This window comes from Pangasianodon hypophthalmus, chromosome 18 (assembly GCF_027358585.1).
Source record: "Pangasianodon hypophthalmus isolate fPanHyp1 chromosome 18, fPanHyp1.pri, whole genome shotgun sequence".
Taxonomy (NCBI): Eukaryota; Metazoa; Chordata; class Actinopteri; order Siluriformes; family Pangasiidae; genus Pangasianodon; species Pangasianodon hypophthalmus.
Window position 1 is genome coordinate 13,220,447 of NC_069727.1, and position 17,068 is coordinate 13,237,514.

Sequence of the window (17,068 nt, forward strand, 5' to 3'; positions counted from 1 at the left end):
CCCTGTTTCTAATGACAACAGTCTTGAAAACAACCTTCAGGAAAAATGTCTAGGTTCCTCTCAGGAATTGAGGGTGTTTTAAAATAATTCGTTAAGCATTTACCGCTTAAATAACATTATTCAGAACACAATGCAATAGGCAACTTGAAAGCAATCTTTTTCTATGTTCTAGTCTTTTATCCACTGCAGTCTTTGTTGTTGGAGGTTCATGTTTCTGTCCATGTCATTTATTATGTGCAGCCTGAAGTCTTTTTCCAACACGTTGTGTAACACTGGATTTGTTTGCATGGAGACCTTGTAATCCAGTTTTTATGTTCTGTATTGCACCTGATGCTTCTCTGAGAATCCAAATGCAAAGCCACACCATGTGTCTTTCACTGTTTACAAGTGCAGCTATATCACAAAGCAAGACATAAGCAGGAACAGATGGCTGCATCTTCAGTCTTGAGCTTCACAGATTAGATGATCAGAATATGATAGGTAGAGACAGCTCTGTGTGCATAAGGGAGAGAAGATGACAGAGTGTGCATCTGTGCACGTGTCTTCAAAAATGAAATCATTTCATATTCTTATGCTAAATAATGGAAGGGGCAAAAGAGTGAGAGCTCTGCTTTCACCCTGCAGGTTTGTAATAAAGAATGAACATCATAGTAAAGCAGCACAATCCAGGCTGCTGCACTTCCAGCTGAACCTTCCAAAATTTCAGCAAATAAAAGAGGGTGCTGGAGCTAGCTGAATGACTGAGATGCTTCTGGGAGGGAGCCATGCATATGAATATATTCTGTCCGTTATGGGGCTGCACAGCAACGCAGATAACAATTGGATAGGTAATAGGTTCATTAGGATTTCATGAGGCCACTATGTATTAAAGGAGCAATTTGTAATTTTTAATTCCCTCTGTTGCCTGATGAATTGCAATTGAACTGAAAACATTATCAAGCCTTCTCTTTATGCCAATGACCTCACCCCCTGTGCTGAAACTCTAAATACCTTGTAAGTAGCCTTTGGAAGAAAATGGGTGGGGCTGAACCACTTTATTTGAAACTGGTGACAAGAATGGCATTAGTGTGACAAGTCTAACACTTTTAAAAATTGCAAGCTGAATTAAATGAATATATATATGTGCATATATAAAATTTTCATACAAAAACGTATCAGGGTTGTACTATCACATTGACATTTCTTTAAAAAATGATTCATGAAAAGCTTAAATTTGTAAATATATTCTTCGTTCAGAGCAGAATTGCCTTTTCAGACAAGGATGATGCAGCATTCATATTTGGCCATATAAAGGAACAGATTTAGTTATGCTACCCTCTAAATTAGACAGCCTTAAGAGCAAACACAGCAAACAAAATTGCTGCCTACCATATTATTTCCAAATGTTCTTTTTTAAGTGTCCCCAGGAATGGTAGTTTGCTTGTTATGTCTGTATATTGTAACCTATAACTGATTATCAATGCATGGTTAGTATGTAACCATGTCTTGTCTATGCTTATTCTAATAGTAAATAACCTCCTCTATCCTTCTCATGCCTTCATCCTTTCTCTCCTCTTCTGTTGGCCTTTAGTTTGCTTTCAGCATTGCCACTTAATCTCATTTTCTTCTTTTGGATGTATGAAGTGTTTCTTTGCAGGGGCAAAGAGTGCCATCAAGCGACAATATGCTTTTGCTTTTTGCTTTGTTGCCAGCCCACTATCTCTGCTCTTCAGTGTTTCTGCCTCTTCTTGAAAGTATGTCTGCCCTCATGACTGATGAAAAGGCTATAAAACTAGTTGACATGGTGACTGTGGATTTTTTTTCTCAGCTTTTGAAGTAGTCCTCCCATTACACAGTTCATTACTTCATGTAGATCTCAGTAGCATACTGAGCATAAACACACATGCTATGTGATGCATAAGCTCACTCAGTGATGAAAGGGAGGCATATAAATGTAAATTTCCGCTTATCTGTTTCCATTTTATAAGCCGCAACAGGTAAAAGGAAATACAGAAACCCCCATGAGTTGTCTTCCCTATGGTTTTATAGAGTATTTGCCATATACTGGGATTAATTATACTGCATGACAGCAAGAAAAAAGTAGGACATTATTCACGAATGCCATTTTTTTGATAGTCTATGAGGAGCTATGCTGCCAGACAGGAGATAGGAGAGAGTAAAAAAGCGAGAGAAAAAGACATAGTGCGTACCTCTCCTGGGTCCATCTGTCTGGTCAGACCTCGCTTTAGGATCTTAGCAACCAGCGGCCCTTGGTGTCCTTTGCATAACTATCCAGCTGCTCTAGCACATCTGTGGAGACCAGAAAACACAGAGCCAAGCTCTAAAAGTGTGAGCCAGACTCAATAATGTGCAGACTGGCATGGGAGCCGGTCCAGCTGGAGCTTCATCCCCATATGAGAAATAATAGTCTAATTAACAGCATATTCATTTTATTTCATCTCTGTTTGTGGCACCTCCATGACTCAATATCCTGGCCCAGTGGTTTCTATAAATAAGGGATATACAACGTGTAGTGGTGGCATCTTGCAGTCAGTTTGATCGACAACCTAAACACAATGTGATGATTGTAACTATGTTGCCTTTAGTGGACCTACAGTATCTGTGTATTGAAAACTAGGCTGTTATCTTTGCATGTATTAATTCCAGACATTGTCACTAGTGTAATCAATGGTATAAAGACAGATTGACTGATTGCTACTAGATATTTGCAAAAATGTTTATTTAGATTTACACAGATTCCCCCTGTGTTTGTAGGGGTTTCCTTGGGGGTTCTCTGGATTCCTCTCACCTCAGAAAAACTGGCTATGCAAAAATGCTCCTAGATGTAAATGAATGTACAGATGAGTGTGTACATGGTGCCCTGCGATGGAATTGCATCCCATCCAGAGTGTACATGCCTCTGCCCAGTGTTCCTAAGACAAGTTCCAGATCCACCACAACACTTACCAGGATAAAGCAGTGAATGAATGATACTCTCTCTTGCCCAACGCACATTGGCCTGAACATAATAAAATAGAAATCTTTAAAGAGGCTTTAAAGCCTCTTATCATTCTGACTGGTTTCATAGGTAAAAAAAAAATTGATGTCAGCTAATCCTGCAGTGTAATGGGATAAATGGATATTACATTACTGTGAAGAAGGGAACTTTTCATTAGTAGCAGTTTGTAGCAGAGCTGCAGATCCACTGTATTTAAAAGTGTCTACGTTTTGCCTGGATCACTTTAGCAGTTTGTAATAAAACAGTGGTTAATGACAAAAACACTGAATAAACAAGAACAAAAATACAATGGCAACTAAGGTAGCAAACTACACCAGAAAACCCGGAAGTGACTGAACACCAACTAAGGTAGACAAGGTAGACTGTGATCTGGATTAAACATTAAAAAAACTAGGAGTAACATTAAGCACATAGATCAAACAATATGCAATAATATGAACAAGGAATGGTGATGCAAACAGAGGCATGCTGGGTGTTAAAGTTTGTACAGCAATGTTAAAATAGTCACAAGATGTTACAGTTTTGATGCACAAGAGCTTATAATAAAATATAAAATGTGAAAAGAAATCATAGCAGTTTCCTCCAAGTGTGTTACGCTACAGCATGAGCAGCAGTTCGAAAAGATGCAGTTGGTTGGCTTCACATGTCTCGGAGGGAGCATGTGGTAGCCTTCTCCCTCCTGGATTGGTAGCTGTCGTATGATAGGGAAGACTTAACTGGTGGGTGGGAATTAGCAAAGACTAAATTAGGGAGAGAATCATGGGGGAAAATTTAAAAAAAAAAAAAAAAACATGTCCAATAGTGACCCTTTGTCTTCTTGTAGGGAGCATGCTCCTCTGGTCTGCTCTTGATTGGATTAAGATAAGGGACAATGCACATGCTTGAGCAGCTGTTAGGAAGTGGAGATTGTCCGTCTGAGAGAATGAAGTTAGAGCTTCATTATAAGAGTCGTTTCACTGATGGCCTGGTTCACAGCACTCCATGAATCTGTGTTTGGGTCTGAAATTGAGTTAGGGTCTGTAGCACTTGTCTCAAGGGACCATGCAGTGATCATTCACCGTGTGACATATGAGCAGCTTCCTCTGACATCACACTGCACTGATGAAACATCATAGATGAAACATTTCCTTCAGTAGTAACCTCTACTTTCTTGCTATCCCTGCCTCATTTTATGGATCGAGGATGTGAGGATGGATGGATGGATGGATGTGTAAAGGATGGATGGATGGATCGCTGGATGGATGGATTGATGGAAGTATCAATAGATGATAGTGATAATAAGAATTTGATTATGGAAGGACTGAAGCATGAATTATACAATAGTGGATGAGAATGCATTTGTGAAAAGCTATAAATAATGCATGCACATTCCACAACGTATAAATTGCCTCAAATTTATATGCCTGTTCATACTGTAGAATTCAACAGAATTTCAGTTTTAAAAGTCTCTAAACAACAGTAAAGCAATGAAAAATAAAGCTTTGATACTCATATTCAAATTTTCCTACTAGCTACACCACTACTTTATTAGGCCATATCAAAGTAAAAAAAAAATGTCAAGGTTTTTCTGGCCTGATGAAGGCTGGAAGATGTTTCTAGACCGAAACATTAGCATTGTTTTTAACTTGGGCATGACCTAATGAAGTAGTAGTGTAAATGTGGCAATATCCCTATTTCCCATGACCTTCAGACATAGATTCAATGCAATTTAAGAGTTTGTTTGTGTTTTAGTACCACAGCCAACAACAGGCTGGAGCTTGGACTTGTACATTCAACTGGCTGGCAACTGTACATCAAACTGGTGTCCTTGCTGTACTTGACCAACTGGTTATGGCAGCAGGAGGTAGACATATTCAAACATGTCATTCCTTACGTTCAGTTGCTATTGATAGGCTTTGCAATTGCAAACCTCACAACTGAATCCTGGAATTTAATCTATAGCCTACTTCATGATTATCAAACAGATTTTACGTAGGTTTACATTATATGGTTATCTGTCTGTGTTTTTAAATGTATGTGAATTGTGTAAGTCTAAGTGTATGTGTAAGTATTTGGAATTGCACATATGCCAAACCTAGGGCCTCATTTATCAACCATGCTTATGCACAGTTTTGTGCGTAAACCATGTATACGCACATTTCTATGCATTGAATGGGATTTACAAAGTTTCGCTTATGCCTGAGAATGTGCGTATTCTTCCACACACTCCTGACCATGCATATGCAAGTACCCCTTGTGGTAGAAAAGTGTAATAGCAGGTAAACTATGTGCAGCTGTAACACACACTGTCTATAATATCAGCATAACTGAGAGTAATAACCGATTTCAGTGCTCACAAGATGCAGAGAGATGACACAGACAGAATGTAATGTAAAAATCATATAAAAAGAACATTTAAAGATCGATTGGGATTATGCCTTCTTTGAAGATTTGGCTAATGCAGCTTTGTGGAGGAAATGTGATCTTAACTATGCTAAGAGTGAGGAGTGGATCATCAGTTGATTTCATTTGCCCAGTGCAGTTTTAGTTGATCCAGGGCTTTTAGCTACTGATACACTTCAAAGAGAAATTGGAGACGGTACTGGCATTTCCCAACCAACTACGAGTTGAATAATGAGACTTCTTACTTTCAATCATATTTCTCACACTGAAATACATTACTTTTTTTGAATGAATTTATTTATTAGGCAAACTACTTGTAAAAGTGCCAAACCATTTTTGTTTTGCATCTACCTTGTCGTCTGAAACAAGCAGCACCGTGAGCAGGCTACTGTGCTTTTTAAAGGGAAGTTGTTTACCATACATGGCAATTTGAGGGCAATTATTTATGCAAATGCATGTGGCTGTGTACGAACACATCAATTTAGATTGTGTACAACTACTTTGTAACCAAAGACAAATTCCTTTTATGTGCAAGCATTCTTGGCCATTAAATCCTGATTCTGACTCTGATTCTGATTAGTGGCCATTGCATATAGCGGTGAAAAATACCAATTTTCTTGTGCATCTAGGCGGGTGTTACTCAAAAATGTAGTACTTGTTTTATGAATGCTTTGATAAATGAGACCCCTGGTCCTTGCATCTTGAGTCAGTGAACCCTGTCATTCATGATCGAGATTTGCTCCTCTCTCATTCAGCAAATCAGATGAGTCAGTGCATTAAACGAATCCTGTTTGGGCTCATTTGATCCAATGTAAAGGAGGACTCGGAAACACAGAGTATAGATTCATGTGCACAAGGTTTATTCACAAAAGGAAGTGTCAAAAACCCTTGATTACTCCCAAATCTTTTGGGATAGTGTTCTGTGAATTTTGGAAGACATGGGTCCTGTAACATCTGGTGTAAAACTAACACTATAAGATGGTGTGGGGATGCTTTGCTGCTTCAGGGCCTGGGCAACTTGCCATAATTGATGGAAGCATGAATTCTGCTCTCTACCAGAAAATCCTGAAGGAGAATATCCGGTCATCAATCTGTAATCTGAAGCTCAAACTAAATTGGTTATGAAGCACGACAACAATCCAAAGCAGAAGAGGAAATCTACCTCTGAATGGCTCAAAAGAAACAAAATTAAGGTTTTGGAGTGGCCTAGTCAATTGGCCTATGACAATTCAGTAATTCAGTAATTAAACTGTTGTCTAGTTATCAGAAGAATTTGGTTGCAGTTGTTCCTGCTAAAAGTACCATAACCAGTTCTTACGTTTAGGGAGGTTACTATTCTTTCAAATGGGTAATATACTGTAGGTGTTGCATAACCATTTTCTTCAGTAAATGAAATGATTATTTAAAAACTATGTTTTGTGTTTCATTTCCTCATGTTCTCCTTATCTTAGAATAAAAAATTAGAGTTTGTATAAGGATCTGAAACCATTTAGTGTCACAAATATGCAAAAGTAGAGGAAATTAGGAGGGGCCAAATACTCTTCCATGGTACTGTATTAGAAAATAAAACAGAATAGCAATGGTTATGAGCTACTACATTACTTACATTACTACATTACTCTTTAAGCTGTTTGTTGCCTTAGATGGAGGCATGATCATCATTTGGGCAAACCATGCAACTGAACAAACTCGTGAATGAATCAGAATATATCATTTAACTGAACAGACTGAAATTACTCAACCAAAGAAAAGACTCGTCAAACAATCATTTTTTTAGCATAAGCAAACTAAAACCTGGCCATAGCCATGTCTGCAGCTGTCGATTCATAAAGTCCCTATTTATTTGTTTGCTTTTAAGTGCTTTTATTGAAATTTGGAAGCATACAATACAAGTATACAGTTTCAGGTCTTGCTTAGGGATAAAATTGTGGCTCTCTGGCAACAGTGAGTTTTGAACTGACAAGCTTCTACTAATTGCTGATCCCTCCACCCCTTGATCTCCTTGTATTTTCCACTCATATTTAAGTTGATTTGAGCAAGCTGTTGTGGTATTACAGAGTGGAATGTGGAATGAATAAAGATTTCTAAATCAGTTAGATTGGTAAAGGAAAATGCTAGAGCAGCTTTATCAGAAAAGCAGTAAATGTAGTGGGGCAAACATTTGGGAAAACATTCACGAGGACAATAGATTCAGAGCTGTCATTCAGATGTCTCTCTCTCTCTCTCTCTGTTAATTAAGACTGCCTTCCCTCTGAAGCCACACAGAGAATCTTTTTTTGCACTGCTGAACTTTGAATTCATTTTAGATGTTGGATTATAAGCAGCACAATATGCAGCTGGAGCTTAATGAGCACCACACAATTATGGAAGAGTACAAGCATGCAAACAGTTCATTATGCTGTCTTAGACTGTGACAGAACAGTGTCTTTTTCTGGTCATATGCAAAGTAGACAAGTAGATAATGTAAATAGGTAAATAAGTACTCAAAAGCAGACAGCAGAACAGCAGGACAGCAGAAAGGATCATTGGTGTGCACCTGCCCAACCTTCAGGACTTGTACAACTCCAGAGTGAAGAAACGGGCAGGTAACATCATCACAGACCCCTCTCACCCCGGCCACAACCTGTTTGCACTTCTCAGGAAGACGTTACAGATCTCTGTGCACTAGAACACCTAGGCATAAAAACATTTTTTTCCCCCATGCCATCTCCAGCTTAAACAGCTAACACAGGAATTATTACCTGTGTTCTGTAATTCATTCCTGTAATTCATCCTCCATCTCTAATTACTGCCTCTTTCTCAAGTATTATTTTAATACATATGCATATCTCTTTATTTATACAGCTATATATACAGTATATAAATGCAAATAATGCACAAATCTGTACATAAATCTTCTGTTCCGGATTCATACACATTATTATTATTATTATTATTATTATTATTGTTAAGTCTTACTATTTAAATGTTTTCTGTTCTCATGTAAGATATGTATGTATGTATGCATGTATGTACCAAGGAGCACCTTAAAAAACCACAACAAATTCCTTGTGTGTCTGCACACACACTTACCGAATAAAGCTAATCCTGATTCTGAAAAAGGTGAAATATTTTATGTAATTGTGTGTTTGGAGCACTATTCTGTGTTTGGAGCATTATTGTTTTCTGTCATAGTGATCCTGGAGACACAGTCTTTCATGTCATTGTATATGTATGTGTATACAGAAGGGATGTCATGAAAAGGTAATTTTCTGTGTTATTTTCCCTGCAGATGGCCCAGTGCTGTGGCGCATGCTGACCTATCCTCCTGCCCGGCGTGCTCTCATTGTGGGCTGCGGACTCCACATGTTCCAGCAGCTCTCTGGCATCAATACAGTGATGTAGGCATGGTTCCTCTCTACCACACCCCTTCTTTCATTGCACCACAGTACTAATAATAATGATATATTTATAAATAGTTTTTTTTCCTTTGTATAGTACTTGCCACTAATAAAACCACTTGCAGAGAAGAATAAAAACTACAAACTCAATTAGTATAGTTATGGAGGGAGACTGTGTTTGGGGTTGAACTAGCCTGTGAAATGTTACAAATGGGGGATAAATATAGGAATAGTGCACAGGCAAGTAGAGGAGGGGGGAAAGAAGGATACTGAGCAAGACAGCAGGTTGATGGATGGATACTTGGTGAGTAGTTGTAGTGGAAGATGAATAGACGTATAGTGAGCAAATCAAGAGAATGGATGGACAGATTGGAAACAGATCTGTAGAGAACATTGGATGGAGGGATGGATGGTAAATAGGCTAATAAAAAGGTGATAGATGGAGAAATAAATAGCAGAGATGACCAGGCCATCAGAAAAGGTAGGATGGATGGATATTGAGCAGAACATTAGAGATGCATATTATGGCATAGTGACCAAGCTGATACAGGAAGTTTGATGATGGGATGATCAGGCTGAAAGAGGAGGTTGGATAATGGGATGGTGATGAGGCTGGAAGAGGAGGGTGGATAATGGGGTGGTGACCAGGCTGGAAAAGGAGATTGGATGATGGGATAGTGACCAGGCTGGAAGAGGAGGTTTGATGATGGGGTGGTGTCCAGCCTGGAAGAGAAGATTGGATGATAGGGTGGTCACCAGGCTGATAGAGTAGGTTGGGTGATGGAATGGTGACCAGGCTGAAAGAGGAGATGATTTGATGGAATAATGATCAGCCTTGTAGGAAAGGTTAAATGGAAGAATAGTAAGCTAGCCAGTCATGGAAAGATGATATAGAAGGACCTGAGGGCACATACTGGTAGGAGAGGAGAAGATCGGCCAGGTAGACTGCTTGCTGTTACAGAATTCACACTCATTTTAATTGCAAGGAAAACATTGGATGTGACTTCAGTTTAGTTGCCCTGGTTGTAGTTATTCAGGCTATAGCCTTGTAGGCAGACTTCTGTTGTTTATGAGCCTGCTACTTTTCATTGTACACATGGCCAAAAACCACCTGGCTTCATAGGTTGATTGCCATTGCAAACAACCAACCACAGACTAGCCTGTTGGCAGACACACAAAAGTATCTTGCTTACTTGTCTCTAACTGCTTCTGGGAACTTTTTTTTTTCAGTTCACTGACTAGCTTACTCCAAAAGCTCATTATGTTATGGTGTCCAAAGTTTGTTTTCCTATTGGAAACGAGTGCACAGTAGTACTGTATACACTAGCTGGCCAAATGCAATATACATGGGTGGAGACTTTTAACACTATAACCCTTTTTATCACTGTAGTCCATTGACATGTGGCTCATTGTTTCATTTTCATAACCTCTCTTCATTCCTGTCATTTCTTCTGCTCCACCTTCTGCGATGAACTACTCAACGAAAGCTTTACACAATCTTGGGATATGTGCCGTTGCTAGGCAACCACTGATGTCACTAGCAAAAGGAGACATGAATGTGCGAGTGCACGCGTACATGCGTGTTTACTTTGCCTCGGCTCTTATTTCGGAAAGTGAGAGGGCTTTGCAGACAGGTCTGAAAAAAAAAACACGATTTATCTCTCAACGTGTGTAGCATCAGGTAATCAGTCTAGTGGATCAAACATATACACACAACACTGTTATGTGCTACCACTGTAACTCAGACACACACACACACTCACACACACATTAATCAGTACAACATAATAGCACTGAAAACATAGCAGCATCAGTGGATTTACAGTTTTTATCCAAGGGTCTTTGCCTAGTCTTGCTCTCTGAATGATGTAACATGTCAAACTCTCACACACAAACAGCTCGTCATCTCGTCATCTGTCAGGCTCAGCTGTCCAAGAGATCCCTCCATCAGCCTGTGTCATGAAGCACAGCTCTCAGGGGCTTTTGTGGCTGTCAGTTGGAGACATGTAAGCAATGAGGCTGATCTAGACATAGACAGTTTTTATCCTCTGTGTGGAAGCTATAAATGTTATCTAAAGACAAACATTTCCTCTACCGCGGGACAGTACTCTCTAATTCACCTTAACGTTGCTCACTATATCCTCATCTCCACTCAATTCTCTCTCTATTTCTCTCCCTCTCTTTCTCACTTTCTTTCTCTTCCCATATTTAAACATGCACACATATAGAAAGGCCTTGAGCAGGAGAACCTACTCCACCTTTGTGCATAAGACAGTTATTGCAAAGAAAACTGCATATCATTTTAATCATTACTGATGCTGAGCAGCACACTCGTCTCTCGTCTCTGTCTCTCATTCTTTTTTAATCTCTCTGTCTATATTTCTTCCTGTCTTCTACTCAGTTTCTCTCTCTCTACTGCTCTCTTTCTTTCTATTTTTCTCTCTGAATTTCTCCACCTTCTCTCTCTCTCTCTCTCTCTCTCTCTCATTGGCAACTGGCTGGCATTTGTTTTTAAGCCCTTGCCCATTCAGCAGGCATCAATTAACCAATGCTAAAATGTGGACATTACAAATGACCTATAACCACAGTAATAGTGTGGCTCTGCTGGGTCGACAGACAGGCTCAGTGGGCTTCCTTTATCCTTATCCCTCTTTAGCTCATAGGTGCACACAGAGTACCAGTATAATTAGACTATGTTCTCTCTAATCAGACTCTGACAAGTACGTGCCTGTCCCATAATCTCCTCCTAAAACTTAAGCCCCATGCCATGATTGCTTATTTATTGTCTTCTTCTGCTCAGTAGCACATGCTTATTGCCACCTCAGGCTATCATCAGCATATTTGCTTTACAACCCTGTGAGCTGATTGTTTGCAGTGGCATTCTCTGTATTTATCAGTGGTGATACATTTACTTTGTGAAGGTCTTATGCAAGCAGTATGTTCATACCACAATTCAATAAGATGCAGTGTATTATTAATACTTGGATGATGTATTAGAACCTATTAATAATGAGCTATGGAACACTGGACACTATTTACACTCAGTAGTCCCAACTGTTGTACACAGCAGAAGGGTCAGGGCCATCATAGACTGCTGAGGTTTGGAAAGAGCTGACACATCAGGCAAGAATGCTTCTAATCCAAAGATACAAAGAATGAATGAAAGGTACGAGAAAAAACAGGCTGTTGTTCCTGTGGACGCCTTTCTCTTTCGGTTCCCAGACGAACTATTTTGTCATTTAGTGTAATTGGTGCAGCTGTATAATTGGAAGTGTTGGCTCAGTGGTTAAGTTTCAGGCCTACAGATTGAATGATACCTAGTGCTAATGCCATCTGTCATCCACCAGCACCACCAGACCTTTGTAAGCAAGGAATTTTATGCAACTGTACCTTTATAAATTTTAGTTGAATATCTCTGACCTATATGGACATGCTGTCCATATTTTAAGCACATACACTATAAGGTCATATGGACACCTGGCAATCACAGCCATATGTGTACATTCCAGATTTAATCCCCCTTTGCTGTTATAATAACCTCTACTCTTCTGGAAAGGCTTTCCACTGGATTTTGGATGTGATTATGGGGATTTGTGTATATTCAACCACAAGAGCATTAGTGAGGTTGGGCACTGATGTTGGGCAAGGCCTCGTGCACAGTCAGCTTTCCAGTTCATTCCAAAGGTGTTCAGTGGGGTTGAAGTCAGCGGTCTGTGCAGGCCACTCAGGTTCCACTCCAGCCTTAGCAAACCATGTCTTTATGGAATTTGCTTTGTACACAGGGGCATTGTCATGCTGGAACATGTCTGGGCCCCTTAGTTCCAGTGAAAGGAAAATGTAATGCTACATCATACAAAGACATTTTAAACAACTGTGTGCTTCCAACTTTATGGCAGCAGTTTAGGGAAGGTCCTCATATGGGTGCAATGGCCAGGTGTCCACAAACCTTTGGTCATATAGAGTATTTTAAAGCACCGTAAGTTTCTACGTCCATATTGTACAAATTGTATGGGAATATTTACTGTGCATGAAAAAGTATTCAGAACCCTTCGAAATGGATTTCAGGCCAACTGATTATACATCAAGCAGTACATCATAATATCACTGACAACAGCAGCGTCAGTGGATTTAAAGTTTTTATCCAGTGGTCTTTGCCTTGTCTTGCTCTCTAAATGATGTAACATGTCAAACTCTCACACACATACTGTATACATAACAGCAATTAAAGCCTTAAGTCTTAGTTATGTTGCTGCAATCTTGGCACACCTGGGTAGTGTTTTCAATTCTTTCTGAATACACTGTACATGTAGACAATTGCACATAATTAATTTTATAATTGGAAAATTCCAGGTGTATATGAGTCAGTCAGTACAAATGCAGAAAAACAAGATATCAGATTAATGATATACATCCACTGAGTAAGCTTTAATATTAATATAAAATCTGGGTGTCTTTAACAGCTTTATTCATTAGCCCCTTGAAGTCCAACAAGCCGTCTAGACTTGCTTTCCTTACTTTTGTAACTTACTGAAGAATTCATAGTTATAGTGAATACTATGCTTTAATATAAATAACTAAATAAAAAGCTGTGACTTTAAGAGGTCACCATGATATAGTGTAATGTGCTGTTTGCATTATCTACTTAAGTCAGATAATGATTGATTTATTAGTCTGTGTGCAAACACGCTCAGATTTGTATCTCTTCTCAGCTTATATTCTGGAATAGAATAAATGTTCATTAACAACTGTTTGTCTCTTCCATTCCTCAAAACTTTGCTATATGTCTTTATGTGTTTTACAACATAAGCTTGCATAAAAGAGTTGCTTTTGTTTTAATTGAAGAACCAGACAAAAAAAAGAGTTGGTTTGTCTGTGTGCAGATGCTCAGAAGTGACAGATTGGCTCTTGGACATCAGTGAGACTGATTGAAAGTGATATGTGCCTTACACCCTCTTGGTTCAGCTCATGTCCTGGCCCCAAATTGAGTCCTGTTTTGACTCTGTGCTTTCTGAAGGTTATTCTGGCCAATTGTTGCTTCTGCATTATTATCAATAGCCATGTGGGTAGCCATGTTAACCATTAATGTACACATAAAAGACTATAATGGGTTGCATTTACTCTAGTGCACTTAAAATCCATGATTTTATATTGACTTTGCTGTGACTTTGGTTGGTGTGTGCATGTGTACTTGTCTGTGGACACAGCAAATTAGGTGCAGATTACTGTGGGTCTCTGTGGTGCTGTGTAGCATCTGTGTGTGGTGCTGTGCATTCCCTTTCATTAGAGAAATGGGTCAGATCCCAAGGGGGGGTAAAGCTTCTCTCTCTCCCTGTCTGTCTGTCTGTCTCTCTCTCTCTTTCTCTCAAACCCTTTGCCTCAATCTTAGAGTGCTTGGTGATGCCTTTTCAGTTGGAATAATGTCCAGTTTGGGTGAGCCTGTTCCCATGATAGCCTAACATACCTGTTCTTGGCAGACAGGAGTGGAATCCAATGTGGTCTTCTGCTGTTGTAGCCCATCCACCTCAAGGTTTGATGGTTTGTGCATGTATGCCTTTCTGCTCACCACGGTTATGAAGAGAGATTATTTGAGTTTTTATAGACTTCCCGTCAGCTCAAACCAGTCTGATCATTCTCCTCTGATCTCTCTCATCAACAAGGCATTTCCACCCACAGAACTGTCGCTCACTCACTGTTTTTTGGTTTTTTTGCACCACTGTTTTTTGTTTTGTTTTTTTTTTATGTGAAAATCCCAGGAGATCAGCAGTTTCTGAAATACTCAAACCAGCCTATCTGGCACCAACAGTCATGCCACAGAGATCACATTTTCCCCATTCTGTGTTTGATGTGAACATTAACTGAAGCTTTTATCTGCATGATTTTATGCATTGTGCTCCTGCCACATGATTGGCATATTGGACGACTGCATAAATGTACAGGTGTTCCTATTAAATTGGACGATGAGTGTAAACAGATTGTTGACAAATTAAAGGAAAATCGTCGTATGTGTCTTAGTAAGGAGTTGAGCCACCAGAACAGCTTCAGTCCACCTTGTCATTGATTCTTCAGGTCTCTGGAACTGTACTGGAGGGACACCATTCTTACAAAAGCTATTTTCTCAGTTGAGGCCATAGTATATGATGTACATAATTTTCATACTCATCAAACTATTCAGTGAACCCTTGTGCCTTGTGGATGGGGACAGCGACACCATGGCATTCCGATAGAAGGATATAAGAGTGACCAATTAATAAAGTCCACAAATATTTCGGGGGCCAAGCACCAAAGGTGCATAGGCACCGTATTGTTATTCTACCATTTCTTATTCTTCTTCTTCTTCCGCTTCTTCTTCTTTTTCTTCTTCTGGCTAGGGTATCTATGGCAGCCCATAGAACCATCTGATAAGAAGTTGTTAAATTGATTGGGGAGAGTCTAAGGAACATTCTGACCAAATTTGGGCCAAGTGCTGCCAACTCTCTAACACCACCATTGGGGTCAAATTTTGGCCTAATTTGAAAGTATGTTTATGGTCATAACTTTTGAACTGATTGTCCAAAATTTAAAAGCCACCCCTGGATTCCCTGGGTTGAGACGAGTTCAACACATCCAATGACGTCAATTTCCACCTAATTAGATTTTCCGCCATCTTGGATTTTGTTGAAAACTGTTTTTTCGCTACTCCTTCTACAAATTCTGTCTAATCATCACCAAATTTGGCACACATCACCTTCAGAGTAAGCCACACAAAAGTTCTCAAAAGAATTTTGAAAAATCAAAACAGTTTGTCCGTGATGGCCCAATGAATCTGACAGCAAAGCTGCCAAACAGGAAATGAGGCTGTATCTCAGCAGCGACTTTGCTCATTGACACAAAACTTCCTAGGTATCTTCAGGACCATAACCCGAGGCTATGCAACAAGTTTCCTGCCAGCATCACCTACTGGTCAAAAATAACAATAACATGCTAAAAAAAAATGCTTACATCTAACTGCCATTTTTGCTACTTCTCAAAATTTTTTCCAGTCTTCACCAAATTTGGCTCACACTCTTCACCAAATTTGGCTCATCTTGAGACCACTGTGAGAAATGCCACGCTGCTGCCCATTTGTTCATCTACACCTTTCTTCCTACAGTCAGAGAATTCCACCAGTGTCCTTGGTCAAAACATACACATCATGAGTGAAACTACAAATCACTCTTGAATCCCTTTGCCTAAAGTTATGGCTCTGCTCTCCTGTGATTGCTTAGGCAACAATTGTAGCACGTCTGTGAATGTGCGGCTCACTGAGTCTGGGTGCTTGGCCCCCGAAAATGCTGCTTGCAGATCTAATTAAGTTTATATTTCATATGTTATATAATATTTAATGTTATGTTATTTAATCAATTAATTGCTATTCCGTATCATTTGGCTGAAAGAAAGAAAGAAAGAAAGAAAGAGAGAAAGAAAGAAAGAAAGAAAGAAAGAATGAATGACTCTAAGGAATCTTAAGGAATCCAGGAAGGAATAAAGGAAATAAAGCAGCCATGCCTGAATATATGTTTTTCTTTCATAGCTTCTCTCATGTATTCTCTCTTTATCCCTCTTTATCTTTCTCTTTCCATTTTGCACCATCTTTTGCTGTGTCACCTCTGTTCTTTCTCACAATGAGAGACAAAGAAATGAATAAAATACATCATTCTTTTCAAGGCTGGTCCTTATCACTCCTATTTTATGTTGTGCTTGTAAATCAGTGCAATATTGTACAGGCGTATTCAGGAGAAATTTATTGTTCTCAGACCTAGAATGTCACCTACAGGCGTGATATTAATCATACATATAGGCTCACACACACCATCATCATGACATTTTATGCCAACAGATCACCTCCTCCTCAGCCATAGTGATTCACTGGAATTTCAGTCATTGTTATGCTAAGCCCGAGCTCTCCCAGTCTCCAAGTGTGTGAGAGAAATCTTGTCCCTCTCTCCCTCCATGCTCAGCCTGCTCATCTCCAGTGATCCTCGCAGAAAAGCATTAGTAGGCGTTAACGAGGATCTGTGGCCTTTCCTTCTGCCTGCTAGGGGAGTGTTCAGTCACTGAACATTTTGTCCTGGACAATGTCCAGCTCATGACACTTGAACCAAGATGCACTGTGTGTACTCTCTGCAAAGTCCTACTAGAACACCTCATCTCATTTCTTTATTGTGCACACAACCCAAGAAAAATAGGTACAGTCTTATAAAAGGTTCCTCAAGAATTCTGTCTTCCTGAGGGATGCTGCTTAGAACTGTGTCTGTAGACTTTCCCTTGGTGGAAAAGGAACAGCTTTACC

The 17,068-nt window shown here is 39.5% G+C and overlaps 1 protein-coding gene across 1 annotated transcript in view; it reads left to right on the forward strand.

Annotated features, from left to right (window-relative positions):
* LOC113532249 (proton myo-inositol cotransporter) overlaps positions 1-17,068 on the forward strand; it is a 52,383-nt gene that overhangs the window by 19,777 nt on the left and 15,538 nt on the right. The window contains exon 4 of the mRNA XM_026923539.3: positions 8,652-8,760. Coding sequence (XP_026779340.1) covers positions 8,652-8,760 — 109 coding nt within the window. The remainder of the gene's footprint in view (positions 1-8,651; positions 8,761-17,068) is intronic.